General features: G+C 33.4%; 2 protein-coding genes across 13 annotated transcripts in view; one reads left to right on the top strand and one right to left on the bottom strand.

Moving 5' to 3' along the window:
* Positions 1–21,408, top strand: part of PFKP (phosphofructokinase, platelet) — a 77,427-nt gene extending 56,019 nt beyond the window's left edge. The window contains exons 16-23 of one of the 2 annotated variants that reach the window (XM_051962153.1): positions 316–468; positions 8,425–8,577; positions 12,014–12,178; positions 14,450–14,511; positions 15,110–15,221; positions 16,235–16,334; positions 18,445–18,550; positions 20,391–21,408. In XM_051962153.1, the coding sequence (XP_051818113.1) occupies positions 316–468; positions 8,425–8,577; positions 12,014–12,178; positions 14,450–14,511; positions 15,110–15,221; positions 16,235–16,334; positions 18,445–18,550; positions 20,391–20,544 (1,005 nt within the window). In that variant the 3' untranslated portion in view covers positions 20,545–21,408. The remainder of the gene's footprint in view (positions 1–315; positions 469–8,424; positions 8,578–12,013; positions 12,179–14,449; positions 14,512–15,109; positions 15,222–16,234; positions 16,335–18,444; positions 18,551–20,390) is intronic. The other variant, XM_051962152.1, reaches the window with a different exon arrangement.
* Positions 21,409–22,320: 912 nt separating this feature from the next.
* The window catches only part of PITRM1 (pitrilysin metallopeptidase 1), a 48,390-nt gene continuing 42,797 nt past the window's right edge, over positions 22,321–27,913 (bottom strand). For all 11 annotated transcript variants that reach the window (XM_051962143.1, XM_051962142.1, XM_051962148.1 and 8 more), the window contains 4 exons: positions 24,481–24,606; positions 23,793–23,938; positions 23,015–23,117; positions 22,321–22,814 (listed from right to left, as the gene is read on the bottom strand). In XM_051962143.1, the coding sequence (XP_051818103.1) occupies positions 22,721–22,814; positions 23,015–23,117; positions 23,793–23,938; positions 24,481–24,606 (469 nt within the window). In that variant the 3' untranslated portion in view covers positions 22,321–22,720. The remainder of the gene's footprint in view (positions 22,815–23,014; positions 23,118–23,792; positions 23,939–24,480; positions 24,607–27,913) is intronic.

Genomic DNA, 27,913 nt, shown 5'->3' with positions numbered 1-27,913 from the left:
TAAGAAAATGCAAGAAAATTATTAATCAAGTATTTTGAGAGGATATTTAATCTTTTAATTGGGAGATGAGGTTGGTGAGGGGGTAGCTCTGTCATTGTTGTTCCTTTTAAAAAATACAATTTCTGTTTTATGTTCCTAATGTATTTTTTATGTTTTTTAGTGGTTCTATGGTATCTCAATGTATGACTTGTATGCTGTAGTAGAGGTGGCTCCTTCTGTGGCTTTTCTTTGCATTTATAATTCCAATGATGTCCAGTTTTTTTCTCCTTCTAACATCCCTAATTGTATATGCTGTACCTGTACCTCGTCCAATAGGCCTACCTGGGATTGCTGGAACTGTCAGCTGCCCGTGAAAAATATGAGGAATTCTGTGTTCCTATGGTTATGGTTCCTGCTACTGTTTCCAACAATGTACCAGGTTCAGATTTCAGCATTGGTGCAGATACTGCTCTGAACACTATCACTGATGTAAGTCTGTGCATGTTTACTCAGCCTTCAGCCTAATACTAATAGTGAAATTTAGAGGCACCTCTTTTATATACCAGTATACAGAAAACACTCTGATTAAGCATTTGAGTCCTTTCATTGACAAATACAACTCTGTTTTTAAGGTTTAGTCTATAGAAATGAAGTCTTTTTAAAAAATTGCCTAGACTATACAAATATTTTAAATAGCCAGTAAAACATTATGCAGTCATTATTTCCAAACAGTGGTTCATTTAGTGGTAGGGTTCTTTTCTAGCCTACAAAATAAAATATAGTTCAAATTAAAGTTTAGACCAGAGATGTCAAACTCACTCCATGGACTGTGAGTAGTCTCCCAAAACTCCCAAAGATGGCCCAAAATAAATTAACAAGTAATTGGGAATTGCTTAACAAGATAAAAATATATTATAATACAACATAGATAATTTTTGGTTTTCAAAACCAATATGAAGACTGTTTCTATCTGGTTTTATTTTTCAAAATGATGGCTTTTCCAGATTATGAATTTCCTTTTTTAAAAAATAAATAAATACTGAGACCACAGAATTATGCATGAGTTTGAGAGTTTGTCATTTGTTATTTTGAACCAAACTACCTTTCTATTTCCTCTGCAATTTTGATTTTGACTGTGTAAATTCAATTTCTTGCTCTGTAAAATGGAAATTTGAAAAAAAATTATTTCAAATCTGGAGCTAAAATTTCCTCAGATTATTTTAGATTAAAGGCATATTCTGAACATATTCATATTTTCCCGTTTGACAAAATCCAGTATAAAGGTGGTTATCTCTTCACATTTTGGATTTTTTTTTTTTACTTTATAATCAAAAATGCATTTTTCTTTTGTAATTTATACTTGAAATTTCTCAATCTGATTTTAATTTTGCAAAGGGACCTAGATCTTGTTATGGGGTTTGTATACTTAGTTTTCTTGGGCATCAGACAAATTTTCTAATACTGGTAAATAAAAGATAGGGATTTTTTTTCTATCAAAATCTAAAGCCCAGTTTCAGCAGGTAAGTAATGATTAGTTCATGCTTCTTGCTTTTCTGTTCTTAATAATCTTTCCACACTGACCTAATTTTAGATTTTCAGGCTATATTCATGATTAGAATTCCTTTTCAATACACTAACCCTAGAAAAGTCTCCTAATTGGGGATTTTCTACATTGCTCTTCTAGTAACTATTCATATTACTAAGCATGACCTAAAAATTGCTCTTATTCCTTCTTTCCTGCACCTGCTCAAGGGCATGGTATTTCTCTTTGCAGCATTTGCAATTGAATCATTTTGAAATGCTCAATAAATTGTAATTCAATAAACTTTAACAAGGGGGATACATTGTGAATTTGAAATTAATTTAAATCATTTTAACATTAATAAGATTTTTTTGTATACCAATCCAAAAGTTAATGTATATTTCTAACATGTGAGAAATATAGCTTTTACATAAAAAGGAATATAAATATAAAAGCTTTAAATATAAAGGAAAACATATAAAAGAGAAATAAGATTTGATGTTCTTTAAAGTTGAATGTTATTACTATAGATCATTAGCTTATAAAATGATATTGACATTATTTGTGTGAAAGCTTTGACAATTTGATGATGTCTGTGAACCCTTCTACAGCATAATATTTTTAAATGCATAAAATAAAATAAATAGAATTGCAAATGAAGCCACGGGTTAATGAAAATAAAGATGTATTTATTTTCCCATCCAAGTTTACAGATACTCACCTTGAAATATATCCATGGGCCCTTGTGGCCCTTGTCTTGATGTCCATGCTCAGCCAATTAGCCTTTGCACTGAAGTGGGAGGTTAGGGAGTAGGTGGGACAGGGACAAATCCAAAGCTATACGTTAGCTCTCGACTCAATCTCTAACCCCAAACATTCCTTATAAAAGATACGAGACAAGAAGGTTTGACTAGTTCATGATAAACATTTTAAAACAACAATTAAAATTTCTTTGTCTTGATCATAAATCCATTGTTTCTTAGGCAAGAGTACATTCTAGTTATTGTAATAAGGAGAAAATAACATGGTATTACTAAGAAGGTGATTAAGAAGCCCATTTGCATTGGAGATTCACAATCTTCCTCTGACTAATGATCTTATCTCCTTTTGAAGTCCTCTATATTATATTAAGCTCCTCTGAATAGAAATCTCAGTCCTACCCTTTGGAGAATTCCTTTATTCCACTTTGGAGGCAATAGGAATATATTCTGCATACCTAAACTTGTGGATGAGTGTTAACCATGGATGGTATTTAGACTTCATTTACCTTTTTTATTACTCCTTTGATAAAATAAGATAACAGTGAGGGCAATAGAGACCAAACCACAAACCAAAAACCACCCAATAAGCATTAAATCAACCAACTAATTAATAATCATTTAGTAAATACCTTGTATTTGCTAAGCAGTATTTTAGCTGGTTTTGGGGATCATAGAATTAATTATGAGAACCTTGAAGTAACTTTTACATTTTAAAAGGTTTTTAAACTGGTTTTTAACTAGCTAGATTTTGATAAATACTTTTAGGAAGTGGAAAACAGTATTCTTTATTTTTAGCTGTAAACTTCTACTGCCTCTGCTATAAACATCAAAAGTTTCTTTTTTAAAATTAAAGCTTTTCATTTTTAAGTAAACTTTTTGAAGTGTAGTCATCGTGTTTGGGTATGTTTTTTGAATATGGACATTGAAGTAGTTTTTGTATGCAGATAAGATACCCCCCTCCTCTTGATTATTTTCTCATTTGCCAAAGAGGTGGTCTTTTTAAAGATTATTACTTATTTTATTAAACATTTTCCAATTCCATGTGAAAGAATTTTTAACAATCATTTTTTTTTAAATAATGAGCTTCAAATTCTCTTCCTTCCTCCTCCTTGAGAAGGTAAGCACTTTGATTTCTATTATACATGTGAGGTCGTGCCAAACACATTTCCATGTTAGTCATGATGCAAAAGAAAACACAAATAAAACACAACAGCAAAAATAAAGCAAAAGGAGGTAATTTCATTATTGAATTTTTATATTTTCTTTTTCCATTTGGCCAATTCAGTTTTTAAGGTGTTATTTTCTTCAGTTTAAAAAAGTGCCTCTTTTCCCAAGGTGTTAATTGTCTTTTTATAATTTTCTTCCTTTGCTTTCATTTTTAAACTCATTTTTCCTCTACAATTCTTGTTTGATTTTAGAAGTAATTTTGTAAGCTCTTTTAGATCTTGTTGAGCTTGTGTCTAGTTCACTTTTTTTCTCTGAGACTTTGCTTGCTATTTTAATTTCTTTATCCTATTCTGAGTTTATATCTTGATCTTTTCTGTCACCATATCTTTTTATAGTCACGTTCTTTTTTTGTTGTTTGTTCATTTTTCCATACTATTTCTTGATTTGGAAGTTTATGTTAATGCTGGGCTCTGTTCCTAGAATGGAGAGGAGAGATATGGTCACTACTATCTTGGTCTGCACTCTGGTCCTTCCCCAGGAAAAGCTCTTTCTCCCTTGGGCCCAGAAGCAATATTATCTCTCAAGGTTTTTACTTCCTTTTGTTCCTCTCCCAGAAGTGAATTTAGGCTATCGAATTGCCAAACAATGTCTGTTCCTGCATCTCTTGCTAGCACAGGGGATACCTTTCTGACCAGCTGAGAGATCTCCTTGACCTCTTAGTCCCACCACTGGCATTTCAAACTTGTGGATTTGGAGCCTTCACCTGTGTCTCACATTTCTCTCTCTCTTCTCCTTTCTGTGTTATCTTGGGCTGGAAGAATATCTCACTTCTGACCTTTTGTTGGCTCTGCTATTCCAGACTTCAATTTGAGTTGCTATTTTAAAGTTGTTTGGAGGGAAATGTTGGGAGAGCTTGGCCATCCTTGCCTTTGTCTACCTTGGCTCTGTCCTTAGAAATTCACCCTGATCTGGGCTTTTAATTTCAGTCTGCAGATTAGGAGCTGAGCATGGCACCTCTGAAAAGCAGTTCTCTTCCAAGAAGGAAATTCAGAATTGAGTCACAACACAAGGCAGTGTCCCCAATTGCAAAATAATATACAGCACTGAGAGCTGGAAATTCCCAGAGAATTTCTGACTTCATCTTTATTATGCTGTTTTGTCTCTTGCTTTAGTTTCCTTGTTTGGTTTTATTTCATAGGGTTATTGAAGACTACTTAGTTTTTCTTATTTTGACACCAAACAGAATGGGAATTTGTGTACATGTGTGTGGAAATGGGAGACAGAGAGAGAGAGAGAGAGAGAAAGAGAGAGAGAGAGAGAGAGAGAGAGAGAGAGAGAGAGAGAGAGAGAACTATGTGTAAATTGTAGATAACATATGACTATACAACTTGCTTTTCTGATTTAGACTTAAAAATCAGTTTTATAGTATTTCAATTACCTGGAGTTAGGAGTTGTTTTCATGTTTGAGAATTTCATCTTTTGAGGCAGATTAACAATTGAGTAGTGAACTCTCCTCCTATAGCAGTAGGGTGCAAATCATTTGTTATTTTGCCTCTGGTGGTTTTTGTTTTTTGTTTTTTTTTAATCAAAACACTTCACTGAAATCTTGGACACATAGGAATTAGATTGGCTCATTTCATCATTTCAGTATATGGCTCAATCTGTCATTAAGGAAATAATTTTCTACATGTTTATGGACTTAATTTAAATAAGAATGCTGTATTAGCTGCTATCATGTCCATTCAAAAAATCAAACTGAAGGACTGCCTTCCCTAAAAAGGCTAAAAGCACGTCTTAGGACATGTATCTAGAACGTGAAGAGATGACCTAGTCTCTCCCTGAACCCACACCATTTGACTAATTTTAATATTTAATTTGTTATTCATTTAGCTCACTTAATGAGTATTGAATTGGGCCACATAGAACCTTCTCCCATTAGTAGGTGTGAGGAAGGAGATAATTAAGTGTGGTGCAGCATTGATTTGATATAGTCCTAAGGACTTTTATATTACCAGTGGGCTTTTCCTGGAAAGAGGCCAGCCAGGGCCTTTAGAAATCTATCATTGTTAAGCCAGCTGTCTTTCAGGATCTATCTTCCTCCCTCTGATGTTCCCTAATTGGTTTTCTGGCATAAACTGGTACCCCTTAGGAATAAACAGTCATAGAATATTAAAATGTTGAGGTCTTGGAACAAACCATTTTAATCTGCTATTTGTCAACAATTTTACCCATCTACCAAACTTCTAAATATCTTGCATAGCAGCTTCTATGGAAAAGTACACATTCCAGTATATACATCATAAAGCCCAAATGTCAGATTTTCTTTTTACAAGTGTGTCAGTATTTATATTTGAGAAATTTTGGAGGGAAAGTTCTAACAAGTCCTTACTAGAAATATTTTTGTCCTATCAAAAAATATATAATTTTACTTCAGTATACATACAGATGCTGTCATTTAGTGTCTTTGAAACCTTTGCTAGTATCCATAATTATTTCAGATCAGAAGTTATTTCTTTGGTAAATTGGCCCTCTTCTTTAGAGTACATAAATTAAGAACATCTAGAGTTCCTTAGATATGTTTAAAACATTTTCAGCTGCTATCAGTAGCAGATTTAGTAAATATCTTCTATCAACTGCTTATGGAAAAGCTCTTATCCTTTTCATAGGCTTTAAGTGACCTGCACTCACTCACCCATCACTAGTTCATTCCTTGGGCATGCTCTTTGAAAATTTTCCTCTTTTTTCAGGAGTCTTATGGTAGGGAGAAGGAAAATATGGAATGCAACAATATAAAAAGTTATAGTGGCTTCAAAGGGTTGATAGAAACAAATTTAATTTTCACTTCAGGGCCTACAAATGGTAGATTTGACAAGCCTAAATAGGCTGTTTGCTCTTTTGATGAAATCACAGTTGGAACAGTCTATTCAATGGTGTGGTTTCCTTCCTACTGTCATTCTAGCATCTTGAATTATAGGGAAAGACACTCATCCTTATATTAATGAAAGAGGCAAAAGATTCTACCTCATTTTGGCTAGAAGGCCCCGGGCCATTGAGGCAAAAGATCTGGGTGGCTCTCTCATGAGAGAATGCCTCTGAATAGGCTTCAGGCACAAACTATCTACTTTCTGAGAACCAACCTAACTGGATACATATGAAGAGCCTCTGGTCACTTGTAATGAATTCTTTGGCCATGGCAACCTATGAAACAAAGAAGTCCATTCAAGCTGACCTTAATTTATTGGATCATTCTGTAGTGAATTAAGAAAACATTGGCTTAGAAACTTGGAAAATAAATTATATATCCTCTGGAAAGAAATAATAGATAGTTCATCCAATATTAATTTTTGTAATACTAGTTCATTTTTTGTACTAGGAAATCACAGGGAGCCCACAATCCCTACCCCAAACATACCTCATTTCAGATTAAATTGGTTTAAGTGAATGCAATCATGGGATAACATTCAGGGGACAGCAGTCAGGAAAGAAAAGTGTCAGTCCTTTCGTGGAAGAAGATCTCAAACTGACGGTAGGTCATATCCATTAATTTCTCCTTGGTGCTGATGCTGGTGGTGGTGAGGGAAAATTACTTATAGATAATCTTGTCTGTAAAAGATTATATTTATACATATGCATATACATTACGCATATATACATACATATATGTACTATATAGAATAATTCAAACTCTTAGGGAATTACCCCTAACATTAATATAAGTGGATCCAACCTTTCATTGGATTAAAGTACTCTTTATTAATACTTCATTTGAAAGGTAATCAGAAATTTTTGAGGTGCTAACCAAAAAAGACACAATCATAGATCATTCTATTTGATTCCTTTTGATCGCAAAACTAAAGTAATTTAGGTTTCCAAGATGAATAATTGGGTAATTTATTCTGGGGCAACTAGTGGATAGAGTGTTAGACTTCAAATTAGGAAGACTTTTCTTCCTGAGTTTAAATCTGGCCTCAGATACTTTCTAGCTGCATGACCCTGGGCAAGTAATTTAATCTTGTTTGCCTCCTTTCCTTATCTGTCAAATGAGCTGGAGAAGGAAATGACAAACTATTCTAATATCTTTGCAAAAAAGAATTCCCAATGAGGTCATGAAAAGTTGGATATGACTGAACAACACCAAATTCACACAATCATTACCCAGGCAAGGGAAGTAAATTACCCAGAGGGTGAAATTAGAGAACTCTCATAATAAAGGAGAAAGTTTCTGGACCTCTTGAAAGAAGTAATTACAGAAGTCATCCCAGGGAGAAAGAGCATATGAACAATTGGCTTAGAGTATACCGGCATGCTTGGTAAATGCATGTTTTAAATCATTTACTTTTGGGCAATGCTAGAGTTAGGAATATTACTAATTTTGCATGTGTGTATGATTCCTAATGTCTGAAGCAATTTTATCCCATTCTTTTTGGCCTCTTTGCAGTGGCACTGATGGGTTATTGCTTGATATTGTAAGAATTTGCTTTACCTTGAAGCCACAAGAAGAATATTTTATTATTTTTTATTTTTAAAATTTTTACTAAAATTTTTAACTTTACTAATTTTCATTAGGCTTAATCTGATCAATACTTTTCCTTTACAAAAGTCAAATACAGACTCACATTACTGATTTAATCTCCTAGAATCAGTTACTCTAATTGGTCTGTCACTCATTCTTCCATCTCTGCTTATCTCTTTATCTCTGCTCTCCGCATGCTTTCTATCTCAGATTCACCGATTTGTACTAATCTGCTTTTCAGAAAAGAATTGGGCTAATGTGACTCCAGTGCATTGTTGTCAATATCACTATCTCTCACCCCTTTCCCCTTCTATTTCCAAAATTAATTTTGCTTCTATGAATTGCTTGAGACAATGTGTTTGCCACTAGAAAAAGCCAGTCCTCCTCATATTCATGGAGCCACCATATAACCATCTAGTAACAGATAATAAGCATAGAATGCATGATGTAGATTGCTAATGATATTTGTACTGCTACTCCAGGGTTATCAGAGTTGTATACAGCTAGCTGAGGCACGGCCCCAATATCAGGAGTTTTGCATTCCTATATGCATTGTGCCTACTACTATTAGCAACAACGTACCAGGCACAGAAATTTCTCTTGGTAGTGACACTGGCCTGAATGCTATTATGGAGGTAAGAGAAGACTATTTCTGTATATTTGTCGATTCATTATTACTCTAAGATAGCTAGTTAAGTATAGTCTTAGAGCCTTAATTTTTCTTTTAAAATTAAAAAATAATTTCAGGTAACAAGATTTTTAAAAGGTTGATCTGTCTCTACCATTATCTCCCCTCATCCATAGTTTATTGTTTTAAAGAAAAAAAAAAGACAAGCAAATACCTTCAATACACATCTTCTTAGTCCAGCAAAACAAATTCTCCTATTAACCATGTTAAGCTTTAATTTATTAAGGTTATACTACCAAAAGTAGATGAGAAGAAAACAGTAAATACTTACAAGCTTTTCTCCCTTTTCTTCTCCAGTTTATGTTATTATGACTTATTTGGCTATATCATGAACACTTTTTCAAGATGATGATTTTTTTAGGCTTTTAATAAACACACGTAATAAGTTAAACATAGACAGGTGAATGAATACTTCTTTATTACTTAAGCAAAGGGTAGTTCTCTGAAGTGTACCTATTGGGCAGCTAATTTTTCTTGGGAAACAAACAAAAAACCAAGTGTTCCCTCACATAAAGGTCAAGAATTTAAAAACTAAAGGAAGCTCAATCTTATTTCATAGGAAAGCTTAGAGTCCATTGCATTGGATGTGGTAGCTAAATTGGAAGAAGTTTTGAGAAGAAGTGACTACGTATTTAAAGTTAAGTCATCAGTCCATCACTTGGCACATTTCTGCCATTCTGATGAGCACAAGCCTTGTTATTTTGAGTGAACAGTTTCTGGTGAATCCATTTCATTGTGAGGTTCTTTTTAAGATCAGACCTTCATTCAGGAAATAATCACACTGTATATGGAACACAGATAATGACAAATATATTTTCTTGGTGTCTCCCCCCACACACACATTTGGTCCATTACTAAGCCTGAATGACATCAGAACAGCATTCTCAGTGGTACAATGGCCTGGTTTTATAGAGAGCACTGGTGAGAAGTGCCATTGGGAAGCTTATGGGTAGTCCTGAAGGCTTTTGATATCGGTGATATATAGCCCATATACAAGGAGAAGGGTAATTGGAAGCATGAAATGATATCAGTAATATACTCCCTGAACAAAACTCACAAAGGATCTTGATTTTCAGAGATTTTGTTGATTAAATTTGTTTTGGTTCAGTCAGAAGTACCAGTGTACTTTCTCAGAATTTGTCTGAGACCATTTTCTACTTTGCATTTTATGTAAATATTTTAAATCCTGTTGAGAACTCCCCAGGCTTGCATGATTGGCTAGCATTAGGTCTTTCAGGCTTTCAGTCCAAGTTGATTGTGGGTTGTGGGGAGTCATAGGACTATATACAAAAGCATAGAAAGGCAGAAAAAGACATTAACCACGATCTAGTTCAACAGAGAGGCTGTGTTTGCCCAAGCTTAAGCCTAGCTCCTGATTATACTGAGTGATAAAGATTTGTTGAAAAGGCTTGAAATTCAGGGAGAAGAAAGGGTGAATTATCCTTCAAATATCTGACTCTGCATATCCTACATTATGATCTCTGGCAGCCTGTCTAGTTCACTGAAGTTAATTCTGTTCTAACCGGGTCAGTTTGTTATGAGAAAGCTGAAAAGGCATCTTGGATGGATAGTTTTGCAAAAGATATTTTGGAGGAATGATAGAATAGATTAAGGATCAACAGAATTGGTGGCAGTTCTGTTTCTAGCTACATTGTGTCTTTGTATAGATCACTTAATTTCTCTAGGACTAAGTTTCATCTACAAAAGGAGAAATTGGATGAAACTGTTTCTAAGCTTTTTTAACTCAAGGTTTGTTTTTTTGTTTTTTTTGGTTCTTAACTATATAATTTCTCTCATGACAGTTTTTTATATATCCACTTGTTTTGTAGTCATTTGTTAATCATTTGCACTAGTGAAGAGGTATATTAGTATGATCCTAAGCTCTAGTAGGTAGAGGACATGTCTTAGGCACAGCAATTTGTTTCATGGCATAGAACCATGACTTCACCTAGTAAACTGAATCAGAACTTGGCCATGAGGACCATTTTATTCTTGCTGCAGAGTTGCCAGTTTGTATTCTGGGGGTTTTATTCCTCCACCTGTGTGGTAAGGAATCACTTCTTTGCCAAGATATCCAAATGTCACATTAACTAAGAGCTCCCAAGGTATAGCAGGCAAATAAACCATATGTAGATAATGATTATGCTGATTTTTAGCAAAAGGCTTTTTATATGAACTTGGTTTCATGTTGATTAGGATAAATGTGAACTCTATATTACGTGTTACAGACTTGAGTGACTGTGTAATTTATTTCTAACCCTGTGTATCTCGTAAATCAGGTTATTTCCTTTTTCTTTTTTAAAATGAAGTCGGTCTCATATTACCTAATATTAGTTTATGTGCTATTTAAAGTAAAAGATATCAAAATGACCATTAGAAATATTCATAGTTTTCTGACTTACTGTTTTTCTGACTATAGAAAATGAGTTTCAAGTCAAGAGTACCAAAGATGAGATTTTTATGTGCTTCCTTATAATCTCTCCCAAAAGAATACTAGGAGAAAAGGGGCTATAGAATTAACCCACTAATTACCTTATCTTGAGCTAGGGTTAGGAATGGCATAGGAAAGCTTTTATCCTAATGAATACCATGTTCCAATATCATTTGGCCTACTCAGGTGGAAGATCCCCAATTGAAAATAGTGGTCCTTTGTTACGACCAACTTTTCTCCTATTAACATTCCATATTAAGTATAGTACAATAAAGAAATAAAGACTGAATTAGGTTATGAAAGGCAAAAAAAGATTCATACCAAAGTATTAACCTGGACACAAATTCTCATGGAAGAGAGAAATGTACACTTCTTCTTAAAATTGGATTATTGAAATTTTTGAAGACTTTCTTTATACAGTTATTAAATATAAAGCTAACAGACTGACATTAATTGGCACAACTAATTGCCAACTCTGATAAAAGTAAGTATAGTCAAACACTCCAAAAATAGATTTGCAGTTACCAAAACTTTGAGAACAGTCAATTTTTAAAAAATAAAATAATTTAAAATTATTTGTACATGTACACATGATAAAAGTAAGCCATGCTCACAGAATAGGTAATCAGACTTTAATAGTCAACATTTTGCTATAAATAATAGGAAAATCCCCAACTGCCTACTAACATCAACCCAAATGCTAACTTTTTTTTTTTATACTGGCAATACTCATAAACTATGAGCTCAGAGCTAATATTATAAAGTGCTGTTGGGAAGGTAAGAAGTTCTCAGGAAGAAAAACTCATCTCTATTAGTGGGTCAGCAGAACTATTGGCTTTGAAGGGTATGAAATATTAAAAAAAAATTTAAAGTCTAAGATGCTAATGAGATGGATATTACTAGGCATAATTATTTGATGTAAAGAACTCATTCAGAAACTCTTATTGAATAGACCTGTGATCGAATCAAGCAATCAGCTAGTGGGACTAAGAGGCGGGTCTTTATCATCGAGACAATGGGTGGCTACTGTGGATACCTGGCCAGCATGGGAGGCCTTTCTGCCGGAGCTGATGTAGCGTATATTTTTGAAGAACAATTTGACATCCGAGAACTACAGGTGTGTAATAATTTTAAGTTACATTCATGTATGTGTATGTGTACTCATGATATTAGTGAAGAGAAGGGGAAAGTGACATGGTAAGCTCTTCAGCTTTACTTTCAGCTCCTTTCTGGGCAAAAACCTGAGAGCATTTAGTCTATTTTCAGTGAAAAGTCTCTGATGAAACATGTAGATTCTAGTCTATACCTTTCTGTAATATTAGAGTCACTAAACGCCCTCTGCTGGTTCCCTCTGCATTCTCCACACAAGGATTTTTTTTTTTCCCCCCTCTCACTGTAGCAAAAGGAATATCTTTTTAGTGTACACGGTCTTCAGTGAACTTAAGGTCTATTTCTCCCAAGAACAACATTGGATTGGCTCTACCACTGGGCCTTACCGAGTCTCCCCGCCAGTTTAAGCTCTAATAATTACATAGCCAGAACCAGATCATACCCATTTCCTCACTCTTCTTGCTGTAGGAAGAAAAGGGTAATAGAATTAAAGAAAGTGAGACTTCATCTGGAGAATAAAGAAACCCTTAGGAGGCAAGGCCAAGCCAAATTGAATTTTGCAATGTCATAATAAAACTCTGTTCTATGCAATGTGATTATGAGTTACCCCATTTCTTCTAAACTATGACTTGGGCAGTACATAAGTAATAGTATAATAAATAAACATTTAATTCATGTGTTCCCCGGAACCTTACACATAGGTATCTAATAGATACTGAATTCAGGTTAAATAGCATTCACACCTCAGAAATCTGTTCACCCTAAGTCTTTATTAATCAAATATGTAATTATTTTGATAATGTGGGGAGAAGTATATTGCAAGGAATGTCTTCTGTAATTCAACTTCTTGACTTTATGGCCCAAATACAGATATGGAATATAGCTGTATAGTTTGTTTTTCTGATGATTCTCCAGTTAGGTATATGAGAAATGAACTTGCTCTCTAAGCTGAAACTAAAGCTTGAGTTTTTATCTTTCCTCTGACTCAAGCTTTTTATTTTATAGGAGTTAAAAAAAGAAGAAGAATAGTTATGATTATATGTACATTACTGAACTTTGTAATATTGTAAGAACCATCAGAACATATGGATTAATTTTTTAAACCCTTGTGAACACAGAATTAAGTGCTTGGAAAAACATGGATATATACAAACTCTTCATATGCAGAGAATTTATCAAATTATAGGATCCCTTTTCCTTATTGCCCAAAAAAGTCCTTAAAATAGGACAGTTGATTTATTTATTAACTTATTTTAATATGAAGACATTTACAATAAAAATCATTTAGAAAGCTCTCACATAAAGGAAACAAGGTATATGTCAAAATAAAAATTGACAAAGAAGAAAAAATGAATAGGAGAAATGAGTAAATTTTTAAATTACTATTTTGTTTCAATTATATATAATTATATTCGTTATATATTATATATTCATTCATATATAATTATGTCATATATAATTATAATTCAATTATATATAATTTATTTCAATTATATAAAGCAAACACTTATCTTATGGCCACATGTTGGTTTAATGTAAGATACTGGCTGATGCTTCCTGTCAAAAAAAAATTATACAATAGTGGAATTCCAGAAGAACTCCAGATTTGGAATCAAAGGACATGTATTCAAATTTTGCTTCTTATCCTTCCAATCTATCATTTGGAGAAGTCACTTAATCTCTTGGGGCCTTTAGTTTCTCATTTGTTTTATAAGAGATGTGGACTGGATGCTCCTAGTTCCAGTGCCAACTCTAAGGATAGTAATATTGATCTAAAATCAAAGTAAAATAACTAAAGTAAATGAGGAATGAGATTCTATGAATAGAAGCATAAACATGACTCTAATTCACAATAAGTATTAAACTATTCTTTGCTTTTAAGTTTAGACTGAGAGATGCATAGAAACATTATACATATGATATAAAAGCATCTAAAGTGACAGATGAGATAGTTACGTTTGAAAAAATTGGATAACATTTGAAAACCATCAGACATTATGAATTGGGTTACAAATCAAACAGCAAATGAGTAGGTAAATATATTCACTGCACTCTGGAAGCTCTGAAATAATATTTAGAAGTAGTTTAATAGGAAGATAACCTTTAAATGAACAAGCATGTTTTAAGAGTAAAGATTATTAAGTAAATACAAGTGTCATATCATTGTTTTCTTCTTCCAGCATTAACTTTTACTCTAGGAATTAAGTAATTACCTACTTGATGGTATGTTAGCCAAGTATTTCTAATGAGAGAGGTAATTTTTTTCCCCCTCTTCTAGGCTAACGTGGAACATTTGACAGAGAAAATGAAGACTACCATACAAAGAGGCCTGGTGCTCAGGTGCTGAAGAGTTATTTCTAAAGATCTGAGCTTTTTAGCTCTTTGAAAAATAACTTTTAAATGTCGGTGTTGGATAGAGGTTAACTATCATTTGATTATCTAAGATCTTGCCTTCACCAAGTCCGACTTCATTACTTCATCATTTTATAGGGAGGTGATATTGGGTTTATGAATGCTACTATAGCACAATGAAAGCCCTGGTAGTTTCTACCATGCTGAAAAGGTTTTGAGAATACTACTGACTCAAGACCACTATCTGAGAATTAACTTGGGCAAGTAAGTATGGAGAGGCTTTTAATAAAAAGGTAATTTTCTAGATAAAATTTTAATAGTGTAACTTGATTTTTTCATAAATATTACTTTAATTGATCCAAAAAATGTTTTCTCAGCATTTAGAAGTACATGGGAAAGGCAAAGAAAAACATAGTGATGAACCAGGTAATAAAGGAATAGGGAAGAGCAGGAATCTTTGCCAGATCTCTATAAGACCCTGACTGTACTTTGAGGAACCATTCTCTAAAGATCAGCAATAAACTGTTAAGATACTTTAAATCTTAGTATTTGGTAAACCAACTCAACTGCTTTTTATTTATTTTAGAAATGAGAACTGTAATGAAAATTACACCACTGATTTCATTTATCAACTCTACTCTGAGGAAGGAAAAGGAATATTTGATTGCAGAAAAAATGTCTTAGGTCACATGCAACAGGTAAGATGACTAAAATACCTTGGATTAGTTTGTTGGTAACAAACCTTGCAACTTCATTAGAGAGTTTAAGCAATTGTCCAAATAACGTGCAAAATATTTCTTTCTTTTAACCTTTAAAGCATCTAGTTTGATATTTGGACTTTTTTCTTTTAGATTTATGCCATCTTTCACCTATTAAGAAAATGTGGATAATTTTCCAAAAGTTAATAAAACTAGTTCTAAAATATATTTTGTATCTTTTAAAACTCAAGCACATATACTTAATTCTTTTTTTTTTTTAAGTATACTTGGATACTTTGATAAAGGAAGAGATTAGGTCCTATTCTAAATGTTTTGTGCTTGCACTTAAACCTCTAAGTCAAGCATAAACTTACAGTAGGAATAATAACATCAATCCCAATTATTTAAGTGGAAAATAATTTGACAAATATCTTCCTTTAAAAGAAGATTGTTTCAGACAATTAAGTTTAAGAAATTTAACCTGGAATGTAATATTTAACATTTAACAACTATTTTTTAAAACTATGTAGGTTCATAATTAAGATAACATCAAAATCATTTATTTTCTAAAACTTCAGATTAAGTTCAAAAGAGTTACTTTATCTTGTTGACTAAAAGCTTCCATGGCATAATACCTCAAAACATTTTATGATTTCCTTTTTGAGAAAGTGTGAGTGATTACTGGCTAATTTTCTCAAAAACCTTCTGAAGAATCTTTGAAAATGTGGCAAGACTGCCAAAATGTGAAGAGAAATTTTGTTGTAGGCTATTGATGTGTTTCTCTTCTTATGATCTGGGTCATCTCACTCCCATGCTAGTTAGATGAAACTGGTATCATTATTCCTATTCTAGAGATGGAAAAATAGAAATATAGATAAGTGAAATATTTGTAAGTTTGAAATTTTCCAAAGAAGAGCAATTTAAAAAATCCTCCAAGATATAGTTTTAATAGTGTGTCTTTCTTTAATGAGGATAAAGTCTAAAACCCATAATGTCACTTTATAATCCAATAGGGTGGAGCACCTTCTCCTTTTGACAGAAATTTTGGAACAAAAATTTCTGCCAAAGCCGTACTGTGGCTCTCAGAGAAACTTAAGGAAAGCTATAGAAAAGGTATAGTAAGATTTTCTTTTTTAATGCTTAAGCTACAAGTTGCTAACTCTGTAGTAGACTTATAGAGTGCTTGTTACTTAAGTTTGGCATTGGCATCTGTGTAGTATAATTATAATGATCATCTCCACAAATATTGCTACTTATATCTTTCTCACTTGTTTTAAAGTTCATGGGAATGTTTCAAGTAACTTTAATAGTATTTTGTAATCTCTCTCCATTTTCCCTCATAACATAGAAAGTACTCTACATGTATTTAATTCTACACGCATTGATTGTAGTTAAAATTGTCATTTCTGTTTTATTTCTCTGATGGCTACATGGAACGCAGAAGAAGGTAACATTTTTTTTTTCTTTAAGCAGTTTCATTTGGCTGTTTTTTAAAACTATTGATTAGTAATTCTTCATTAAATTTCTCTGTACATAAAAGAATAATATAATTTATAAGGTTGGGAGATCTTGTCTAATCCATTCCCCTGCTTCTAAATAGGTCTTTCAACCCAAATAGACTTTTTTCTTTATTTCTCCATAGGAGATTTTAGGACATTTCTAAATTAACTGGTTCTAGGATCTTATGACAGTCATCATAAGAAACTTTGTCCTTGTATCTTATCAAAATACTTTTTTGAGAAAAAATGCTCACCATAATTCCCAATGCTCATGTAGCTTACTTTATACAAGTAAATTTAATTTTTATAAAAAAGATACAAATGGTATTGTATCTTTAAAATCATCCTTTTATAAAACAAATAATTAACCACTAAATAATTTTCATACATTGATTTCACTTAAAAGAAATCTGTGTTTCCAATTTAGCCTTGACTTGAGTCTACATAATCTGCCTTTTAAAACTTTGCTTACAAAAGGATCATTTTCAACATTTATAAGCAAAAAGCTTATAATCGCATAAGGGATCATCTAATCCCTAATTCTTCCATCTTTTTAGATGAAGAGCTTCAAACTGCCAGTGAAAAGTGACTGAGATACCTTCCTATTATTAAAAAAAAAAAAAAAAAAGTATGTTCATGGAAGAAAGTAGTGGTGTGAGGATTCCTATATTTCTAAGAACTAAATGTATAATTGGGGTAGGGGAAAAACCCACAATGCTTCTTAAGATTCAAACTATTACAAAAATTAACTATTAGTTATCTGACAGGTAGAGGAATGGCTCTAGACATTTCCCCCAAATATTGCAAATAAGCTTCCTATTTGCTTTTCCATTCTTGCTAACTCTTAAATTAATAAACATAATATACTATGTATAATCACATCCCCATTTTGCAAATATGAAGCTTTTATTGCAAGGTCTGAATGCATAACTAAAATTTGATGTTCTCACTGGTACTAACAGCAATGTTTCTCAAATCAAAAGCCTTAATTTTTTTTTTAATCACTCAATCAATTCTGCTGCCATTGTTGTCACTTTTAGATCTTAAATGTAAGATTATCTAGATTTAAAAGCTATATCACAGGTCAGTTGTGATAAACTGAACATTTTGCATAGGAAAAGGGGAAACAATCTTAATCCCAATATAGCAAGTAAAAGGCTATCTTCAACTTTAAAAACAGGCATCTTCCTCTGATGGAAAATATGAAGAAAAAGTATTCCTGGTCTCCCAGAAATGCAAAATCATCAGACTACACAATAATTAGAGAACTTTTGAAATAGAAAAGATTCATACCTCTGAGTTCAAACATCTCTTTCTATATAGAGGAAAATCTAGCCAACGTGGTAGGAACTTATCACCTCCAGAATTATCTCTCAAGAGTAAAGTGTATTAATACAAGAATGATAGGTTTCTTAAGCAGCTTCTCCAAGTCTTTTTTCTTCTTTTCCCTGAGAGCTAAAATGAAGTAAACTGACTAGAATGTAACTATCTCTTCCTAACACTGTTGCAATTGGAGAAAGCAGGACACTAATGAGTGAGTCTCTGAAGGAAACCTCATGTTGTAATCAATTATTCCTATACCAGATAGTTTGAACTCACCAGCATTACCCAAGCCTAAAGATTTTCTCTCTTTGGATGCCATCATAGTTTTGAGGCCTCATTGCTTACTGAATCAATATTATTATGAGTTAATTTTACATTCTTTTGTTTTATTTCTTTTGTAGGAAAAGTGTTTGCCAACACTGATGAGTCAGTCTGTCTGCTAGGGATGCGTACAAGAAAACTTATTTTCCAACCTGTGACTGAATTGAAGAGTCAAACAGATTTTGAGTAAGTAAACAAATTTAACCTCCACAAAAGCTGTCCCCTTAACAAGGCAACATTACAGTTCCAAAAGCTAAGTGAAAGTTAAACTGACCCAGAAAGATTAAATATAGCTTCAGGTATGGTTAGAGTACAGAGAAATAGTGACCCATAAAGGTTTCCATAATTTTCCTGCACAGTTAACAGGGAAAAGTCAATCAATTCACAGTCAACAAATATTTATTAAATGCCTGCTACAGACCAAACACTCCAGCTAAGTGCTGTAAATACAAAGAAAGGTGTAAAACACTATGTAATTAAAAAGACTATCTATAAATAATTAGCTAAATAAAAGATAAATACAGAAAAAAATCAAGTTAGAGAACATGTCAGTGCTATATAAATTCTAGTTATTGTTATTGAGATAAGCTGAAATGAAAAGGTAGGATAAGCTTGGTAATCTGGAGAGGCCTCCTGGATTTGAACTAAGTCTTAAAGAAAGTATGAGACAACCATAGCAAAATTGCAGAAATGAAAAATGACAATATATTCAAAGAACTGCCAAGAGGCCAGGATAGCTTGACCGTGGAGTCTGCAGAAGGGAATAAGGTATAAGAAGTCTGTAAAGATAAGACGGGTCGAAGGTGCGAAGTCTTAAATGACAGAATTTTATGTGTGATTCTAGATGCTTAAAAAAAAAAAAGGGAATAGAAAGTATTAATAATCATGTAGTTCTTAAGTTATTTGTATATAATCTTAATTGATAATACTAGTAAAACAAGACATCATTGGTATAAATAAAACAAAACATAAAAGCTGCAGGTGAATGCGAGTTCATGGATTCTCCTAAGGCAGGTGTGAATAAGTTACCTAAATTAATTTCATCATTTACCCCAAAACTAGAAACCTTACTTTATAGGGCACTTAATTACTTCGTTATGGGTCTTGTAAAAGTGTCATCAGAACATAATGCTCCATCATCTCCTACAAAAGATAAACTTGAAAAGATCCTCAAAACTAAGTCATTACAGATGGACTTCATTGCAAGGAATTCAATTTGGATCAAGAAATGAGAGATTTCCCCAGATTCTGCAAATTTCACAGAAATTTCATGCTTGTGCCCTCCTTGAGAAAGGAGATTCTTTTTCATTTTCTTTCCATTGCTAGTACTTAGTATTTTACTGCACTATGGAAACCTAACTAAAGATAGATAATGAATTGGGCTGGTGTATATCTGGAAAGCTGAGTTGTACTTTCACTGCCCTTAAGCTATTTACTGCTAAAAAGCTTTATTTTATTCTTCTGGCAATGCTATAGCAATGAGCTGTTGAACACCATGTTGTTAGAATCACATCTCAGGAGTCAAAATACAGTGTTTGTAAAAGCAAGGGAAATAGAAGCAAGTATATTGTACTGGCAATAGTGATCTAAGTCATGATTGAGTTGTACATTTTTTAGTACTTCATTTGGATAAGAAGAAGAGAGAGGGCTATGCTAGTATCCATTACACATGAGAATCACCCAGGGACCTTTAGTGTACTGGGGAAATCCCCTGGAAAGAATTAATAGAAACATTTGAGCATATCACAGAATTACAAAATGTGTGAACAGTTTGTCATCTGTACCATCGCATTGAGTTTGACCAAGATTTAATAAAGTATGCCATCTAGATTAAGGGACATGATTTTCAGAGATATAAGTGAATTGGTAAGTGAAATGAACTACTTCCAAAAATTTTACTCTCCTCTAATTGAATTGTCTTAATCACAAAGAAACTATCTTCTATGAGACCAAGAAAAATAAAAATCTGATGACAGAATATAGCATTAACATTGCCATGAACTGCTTTCTTCCCTTACCCCAACAGGCACAGAATTCCCAAAGAACAATGGTGGTTGAAACTTCGACCTTTGATGAAAATTTTGGCCAAGTACAAAATCAGCTATGATGTTTCTGATTCAGGTCAGCTAGAACATATACCCGGCTGTGAGATTGGACAAATAGAAACTCAAACCGCATAAAGATAATGTTAAGATTAAATAATAATGTTGTAAGTCATGATAGTAGAGTCATATTGAATGTCTATAATGATGCTTTAGAAATTTTTGGTCACTGCTGTTTTTTGTAACACTTAAGTTATTGTGTCAGCACTTTATGCAAAAAAAGGATTATGTTGCGATTTTTTTTTCCAGTATTGTATTAGCTGTTAAATATTCAATCACTAACTACAAAATACCAATTATGAATTATTTCCTAATTACCTAGTGATCATTATAAATAAATAACTCAAATGCAAAATAATGAATATATTATGAAGTAAATCTCTTATGTACTTTGTATCAAAACCTATTTCTACAAAGAACATATGTAGATTGTTTTATGTCCAGCTAAAGATGTGTATATATCTAAAGTGGAATTAAAGTGAATATTACAACTATAATTGTATATTTGTGAAAAGTAAGCTTAAACAATGTCAAAAACAGGCTTGGTTCCAAAAGTGATCAATCATTTCGCCACAAATCTGCAGTATTTTCATTTCTCCAAAGACAGTTTGAAAAAGTTAATACTGAATCTATGGTTATAAATATAGTGACTTTAATGAATAACCAAACAAAAACCTAGTAGCTTTCATGTTTTTAACTGGTAACACAGAACTTAGATTAGATATATAACATTTGAACAAACAATTTTGATTTTTTTTGTTCTCAGGATAAACTATGGGTTAAATTTTTAGTGGTTCAAAGATGAAGTGCTCAAATTCTGACCTAAAGAACAACATTATAGGGGCAAGTAGGTGGTACAGTGAATAGAGCAACAGCCCTGAAATCAGGAGGATCTGAGTTCAAATGTGGTCTCAGACACTAAACACTTCCTAGCTGTGTGACCCTGGGCAGGTCACTTAGTCCCAGTTGCCTCAGCAAAAAAAAAAAAAAAAAGTAACATTTTATAGTAGGGGGAAAAAAATCAGCATATGGCATAGCAGCCTTGAATAAGGAGAAAAGGTAATCTTATTTCTATCAAAGTCCTATGAATAGGCAACAAATAGTCCTTTTCCCGTTCCCTCCAAAAAAACCCCAAAAAACCAAATTAGCATAAAATTTTACTACATAAGTGATAGAATATATTCGAGCCCTTAATTATAAGAGATCTCGGTTTTATGTTATTTTCCAAATTGCATGATTTGAAGCAAGTCACTTAACTACTTAAAGCCCAGTTTTTTCACCTGTGACATATGAATTAGATGCTTTTTGATGACAGTTCTAAATTGCTATGGTTCTCAGCTCTGCCAGATGACTTAAAGTAAGGAGAAACAGATATAAGTAGGAAGAGGTATTATTTTTTCAAAATAACAGGATTTTGAAGAGAATAAAAGAAGATATTAGAAGGTTCCATTCATTATAATTAGAATAAGGGGTTGTTTAAATATCTTATTAACTACCATATAATTTATTTTCTTTGTTACACTGTCTTCTATTTTGATTCAAAAACATTATTCTAACCAGAAGTCTATGACATAAGAAGCAGCAAACAGTTAATTTGTTTCCTTAAGAATGCCTGAAGAATAGTATAAAGGCCAATAAATAAACAAGTGAAACTAGGAAGGAATAAAAAAGATCTCAAAGATACTCAAATAGAGACTTCTAAGTCAAATTCAGTTGAGTTCATATCTAAATATGAAATGAATAGATTGAGAGAAAAAAGAAAATAAATTTACTGATTAGTCCTAGATAAAACTAGTGAGATATTGATACTCATATTAAATCAAAACAGTGCTGAAAATAAATAACCAAAGCACATCTGGGTCAGATTCTTTTTTTATTTCTAAAAGTAACAACTACTTAAAGTTATGAAGTTGACATGCCAATTGGGGCCTACACAGTTAAATAAAAATACTGCCCTGGAAGTTTAAAAATATATAGTTTATACATTTTAAAGCTTAGTTATAATCTCTTCAATTAGGCCATTATATTACATAATCACTATTTTTCCTTCATGATTGGCAAAGTTTTGTCCTCAAAGTTAATGTTCTTTGACATAATTAAGTTCTGAATATGAAACAGTGTATGTGATAAATTTTTGGACAAAAGTTATTAATGATTGTGACCCATTAAAGTAAATATAGGTCGAGTTTAATAATTAAAGAACCTACATGATAGGTTTTCAAGTAAGCTCTAATTATTTTGAGACTTCTTAGTATTATCTTATTACCCATGATGGGTCTTTATTAATGTTTGCATTATCTGGTCCGAGTACTGCTAATCCTCTTGTGCTCTTTCCAATTCTAAGGTATCTGAAATAGAAACAGAGAGGGTAATAAGTTTAGAAGAAAAGACTTTAACCATTATTTTAACAATAATATCATTTGTGTAATGAAAATTGATTATATCCTTTTAAATTCTTATTTTCACTGAATGGGAGCAATACTACTATTTGAAAGTTTTTATCTGAAAGAAAATAACATGCAGAATATTTTTTTAAAAACATACTCACTTATCGCTAACATTAGTAAGATGTTCATGTCTAACACCAAAAAGTTGTTCCCTGTGTGCCTGCTTCATCTCATCTGAAAGCCCATATAAGAACTGATCCATTCCTGAAAATAAAGCCAAATTTCAAAAAATCACATTTAGCTATTAGAGCAGTAGCATCTTTCACACTTCACAAAAAATGACAGAATCCAACATACTTAAGCAGAAGGCCTATTTTTCCCATAGGTAGAGCTCAATGCAAAAATCATTATAAATTTAAGATTTAGCTTTGTCAGTCAACAAGTATTTATTAAACATCTGTGTCAGACAGGTGACATGGTAAATAGAGTGCTGAGCCTGGAGTCAGGAAGTCTCATCTTCTTGAGTTCAAATTCAGCCTCAATTTCCATGAAAACTCTAGATGGGGACATGAATGAAGAGTTTGACATGACTGAAAAACAACCCATCAAGAAATGGATCAAAATAATAAGAATGCAAATGAAAAAATGAAACTTCTATCTTGAAAGGATCGTAAAGTCTAATAGATAGAGGTTGTTAATAAGTGAAAATTTTGCTTTGTAAGATGGAAAAATGGAAAACAGGTTTTTTAAAAAGTTTTTTTTGAATTAAATCTTTTTAAATTAACATCCCAGATGAAAAACTTGCTTTGCTGTCCAGAAAGGGTACATTAAAAGAACAACTATTACTTTTGTAGCATTGTATCTAGTAGCCGGCAAATTCCATGACTGTTTTTAGAACTCTGTTTCTTCAAACACACACACACAATACTTTCCTCCTACCTTTGTCTGAAGGTGCAACTGGGGCATCTACAACTGAAAAAACTGACAGTTTTGCTTCTTCAATATCCACATCTGTGAATTTTCCAGACTTGGCCCAACTGACAGCTTTTTCAAAAGACTGGAGAGTTTGTATTGAATTTGGATCCCTAAATAAAATGATTGAAAAAAAAATTTTTACGTATGAAATTTAAATAATGAATAACTACAATTTGGCTATTCTTGCTTTAAAAGCCCTATCTGTCCACACTCACACTGTCAAATTGCAACCCTCCCATACATTAGTAGTAGTCCATTTTCACAGGAATTGCTATGGCCAAAAGAAAACAAACTTTTAATGATGAGCTTCTCTGAATTTAGTGTATTTAAGCCTTTGACACTGAAGAGGACCTACAAGAGCTTGTGCTCCACTTGTGCCTCTGGCCACACAGGAAGGCTTTTATACAATGATAAAATTTCACAGTAGGTCTTTAAGAGAAGGATTGTCATTGAATTCTTTTTAAATAGAAGCATAGTTTACTTGTCAAAGGATCTCTTCATTTCATCAGTGAGAATCTTCCTTCATCAACAGGGATCCAAGTGTGAAAGAGGGCTCTGAAACAGATCCTACTACAAGCTCAACACTCTACTCTCTATAAAAGACGTTTCTATCAATGACCATTATGCATTGTACATATATTGGACAATTTACCTGTAAGAGTAAAAGGTGAATATTCCATTACTGCTCAATTTGGCACCTCCACCATATGCACCACCTTTTTCTCTGATTTCTGTATGTAAGAACTTAGCAGTCATCAAACGTGCAAGGATCTTAAGACTGGAAAAAAATTTTTTAAAGTTAAAATACATAAAACATTTAAAATTTTTAAACATAGAGGGTTAGGATCTATATGATCTCACTGGTACAGAAAACTGACAAATAAGGACAATAAGGAATCTCCCACATTGGCTAACACTAATAATCTTAAACAGTTGCCCAGGGCACTGAGAGAATAAGAATTTTACCCAGGCTCACACATCAATGACTAGGTTCCTCTGATTTCAAGGTTAATTCTTGATTCATTGCTACACTCTCTTCTCTCTCATTCCTCATCCTTCAAATCCTCTTATTTTAATTCTTGCTATTAAACAAGTTATGTTTTATATTAAAATATTATTTATCAGAGATTCTTTACATGATTATGAATCCAATCTTTAAGTCCAGAAGCATCTGTTATATGCTTACTATGTGCCAAACACTATAAAACAAAAATCTTTCATTATCCAAAACTAATTTTATTCAGTTAACCAAAAAAGACTGTTTTATTATATGCTGAGAGGTTTTAGTTTACTATTCAATTTAACATACATCTCTTCATAACTCACTGTATATAAAAACATAACATGCCAGGTGCTAGGGATACTAAGACATTAAACAAATAGCTCTAGACCTCAAGAAACTTAATCATATTGGGAAGATTCAAGATTATATATATATAGAGAGGAGTAAATGGTTGTTCTTCTCAAAGACAATCAAAATGACATCATTAGATCTTAGAATCAAGTTAGTGTGTCCGACTATAGCTGATTAGACCAATATAAGCTTGGAATACTTTGTCATAGATCAGACACAAATAGTCCCTCTGAACATTTGGGGGATATCCTCTTAATTTACCTTGAGCAACTCATATTTCTTCTGAGCTAATTCAATTCTGCTTTGCTCATAGAGCACAGCACCTTCTTTGATGAAGACATGCCATTCTGGGTGGTCCTGGGCCAGTGTCTCCTAGTCATACAATCAGTTCTCAAGTTTTTAAGCGAGACTTTGAGAATGCTTGTATCACTTTCTCAGATCACCTTGTAAGCGCTTGCTCTGTTTAAGTTTTCTATAAAATTGTCTTTTTGGCAAGTATACATTTAGCTTATAAACAATGTGGCCAACAATAGAGCTATCTCTCTCTGCAGTCGAGTTGTAATGCTTGGCAGTTGTATTCAAGAAAGGATCTCAGTGTCTAGTATCTTATCCTACCAGGTAATCTTCAAAATCTTCCTAAGACAATTTAAATGGATGGAAGAGATTCAGTTTCCTGAAATGGCACTGGGAGACTGTCCAGGTTTCACAGACATACAAAAATGGAGGTCAGCACAATTTTTAGTTGGTAGTCATTTGGGACACGGTTTTCACCAGATTCTCCATTCCCACACCCTAGCTCTTCCTTTAAAGAAAGATGGCTTAGGATTGAAGTACTGCTTGAAGGTAGAGACCTTCAAAGGTTAGGGGACCTTTCATTTTATTTCCCTCACCCTCTAGACCTCCTCCATAGCCTTCATTTCAAAGGAAAGGAGTCCTAGTCGTTCTGATAATACATGTCAAACTCATTATCAATGTGGACATCCCTGGAAAGTATACTGCCAAGGTAAGTAAACTTATCCACAGCATTCTTAACTTGTCCATTTGTTGTAACCAAAGGTTCCACATATGGATGATGTGGTACTGCCTGATGGAGTACCTGTGTTTTCTTTGTGTTAATTGTTAGGCCAAAATTATCACAAGCAACAGAGAAATGATCCATACTCTGGTCCACCTCAGCTTCAGAGGCAGCACTGAATGCACAATCATCTACAAACAAAAAATCATGCACCAATACTCCCTCCACTTAAGTCTTGGATTGCAGCCTTTTCAAATTGAAGACTTTACCATCAATGCAACAGCTGACTTGTCCCCACTGAAAGCATTTGATAATATGACTAAAAACATCACGCTAAAATGCATGGGTGCAAGCAAACAGCCTTGTTTCACTGCACTGGTGCCTGGAAAAGCTCTGGAGCATTGTCCATTGTCCAGAATTAGAAGCATGCCAATTGACATCTTTGGTGAACTTCTCTGGGCAACCAAATTTTAACAGTTTTCTATAAACCTTCTCGATAGCAACAAAGGCCTTGGTCAGATTTACAAATATTGTATATATAAACTCTATTCTACCCTTGGCATTTCTCCTGGAGTTGTTAGGTGGTAAACATTATATTGACTGTTCCTCAGCCATACTGGCTCTCAAGTATATAACCACCTTCCAAGATCAACCTAGTAAGGAATTCTCTGGCAAGAATCTTGCCAACTGTGACTAAGAGAACCCACCATGATTGTCACAGCACAATATATTACCTTTACTCTTATAAAGAAGTCAATGGAAGTATTCTTAAACTCCTGAGGCATAACCTCCTCTGCCATATATATTTCAGTCAGCTTTTCTATTGATCAACAAATATCACCCCCTTCCTGTAAATCTCAGCTGGAATAGAATCGGCAGCAAGCACTTTGCCACATTCAAATCCTCTTCTTCAGTTGGAATTTCAACTAGGGAATGACTGATTTCAACTTGAGGTTAATAGTCAATGGCTTGAAAACATCAGCCCATCTCTCTAGGATCATGTCCTTATCATAATCAATGTATCTCCATCAGCATCATAGATCTTTGGTCCACAAATAGCCTTCATAAAAGCTCTATGGATTGTTACTATCAGCATAAAACTAAATTTCATTTCTCTAGTCTCAATTTTGCATCTAAGTTTTGATTGTACTTTACTTTTGATGGAATAGAATGCTACTTTCTTAGAGATGGATGAATTATCCTGCGGGTATATCCTGTGAAGCTCTCATTTCATCATGAGATGAATCATGAATCATGCTAACTGAATCATTTCATTTAGCAGCTTCTCGATTTCTCCTTCATTTTCATCAAACCCAGTCCTAACAAGTATTCTAACCCAGAGGAGCAGATGCACTGCTGTACACCAAATCTCTTGAGAGCTGTTTACTTCACTGTTGCCTACTGTGTGTTGGCTCAACTTACCCTAAAAGTTAGCAACAAACTGCCCCCTCTCAGAAAAATGTTCTGTTGACATTCATTTTTCTGGTACTCTTTTTGCTTTGGGGCCCCTGCTTTTGTTCTTTTGTTGAATGCAAATATTCAGCTTGGAGAGGATCAGTCTAATTAGTCCAGCACTGTACACCACACAGAAAGAATCCTGTCTTTCTCCTTACAATCAAAGTCTGTTAAATGCCAGTGTTTGCTGTGAGGGTGCATCCATGAAGTTTTATTGCATTTAGGCAAACGGAATACAGTCTTCGTGATAGATGGTCACGA

Source organism: Antechinus flavipes, chromosome 5 (assembly GCF_016432865.1).
Source record: "Antechinus flavipes isolate AdamAnt ecotype Samford, QLD, Australia chromosome 5, AdamAnt_v2, whole genome shotgun sequence".
NCBI lineage: Eukaryota > Metazoa > Chordata > Mammalia > Dasyuromorphia > Dasyuridae > Antechinus > Antechinus flavipes.
The sequence above is the reverse complement of the archived record's forward strand: the minus strand, read 5'-3'. Positions and strand labels throughout refer to the sequence as shown.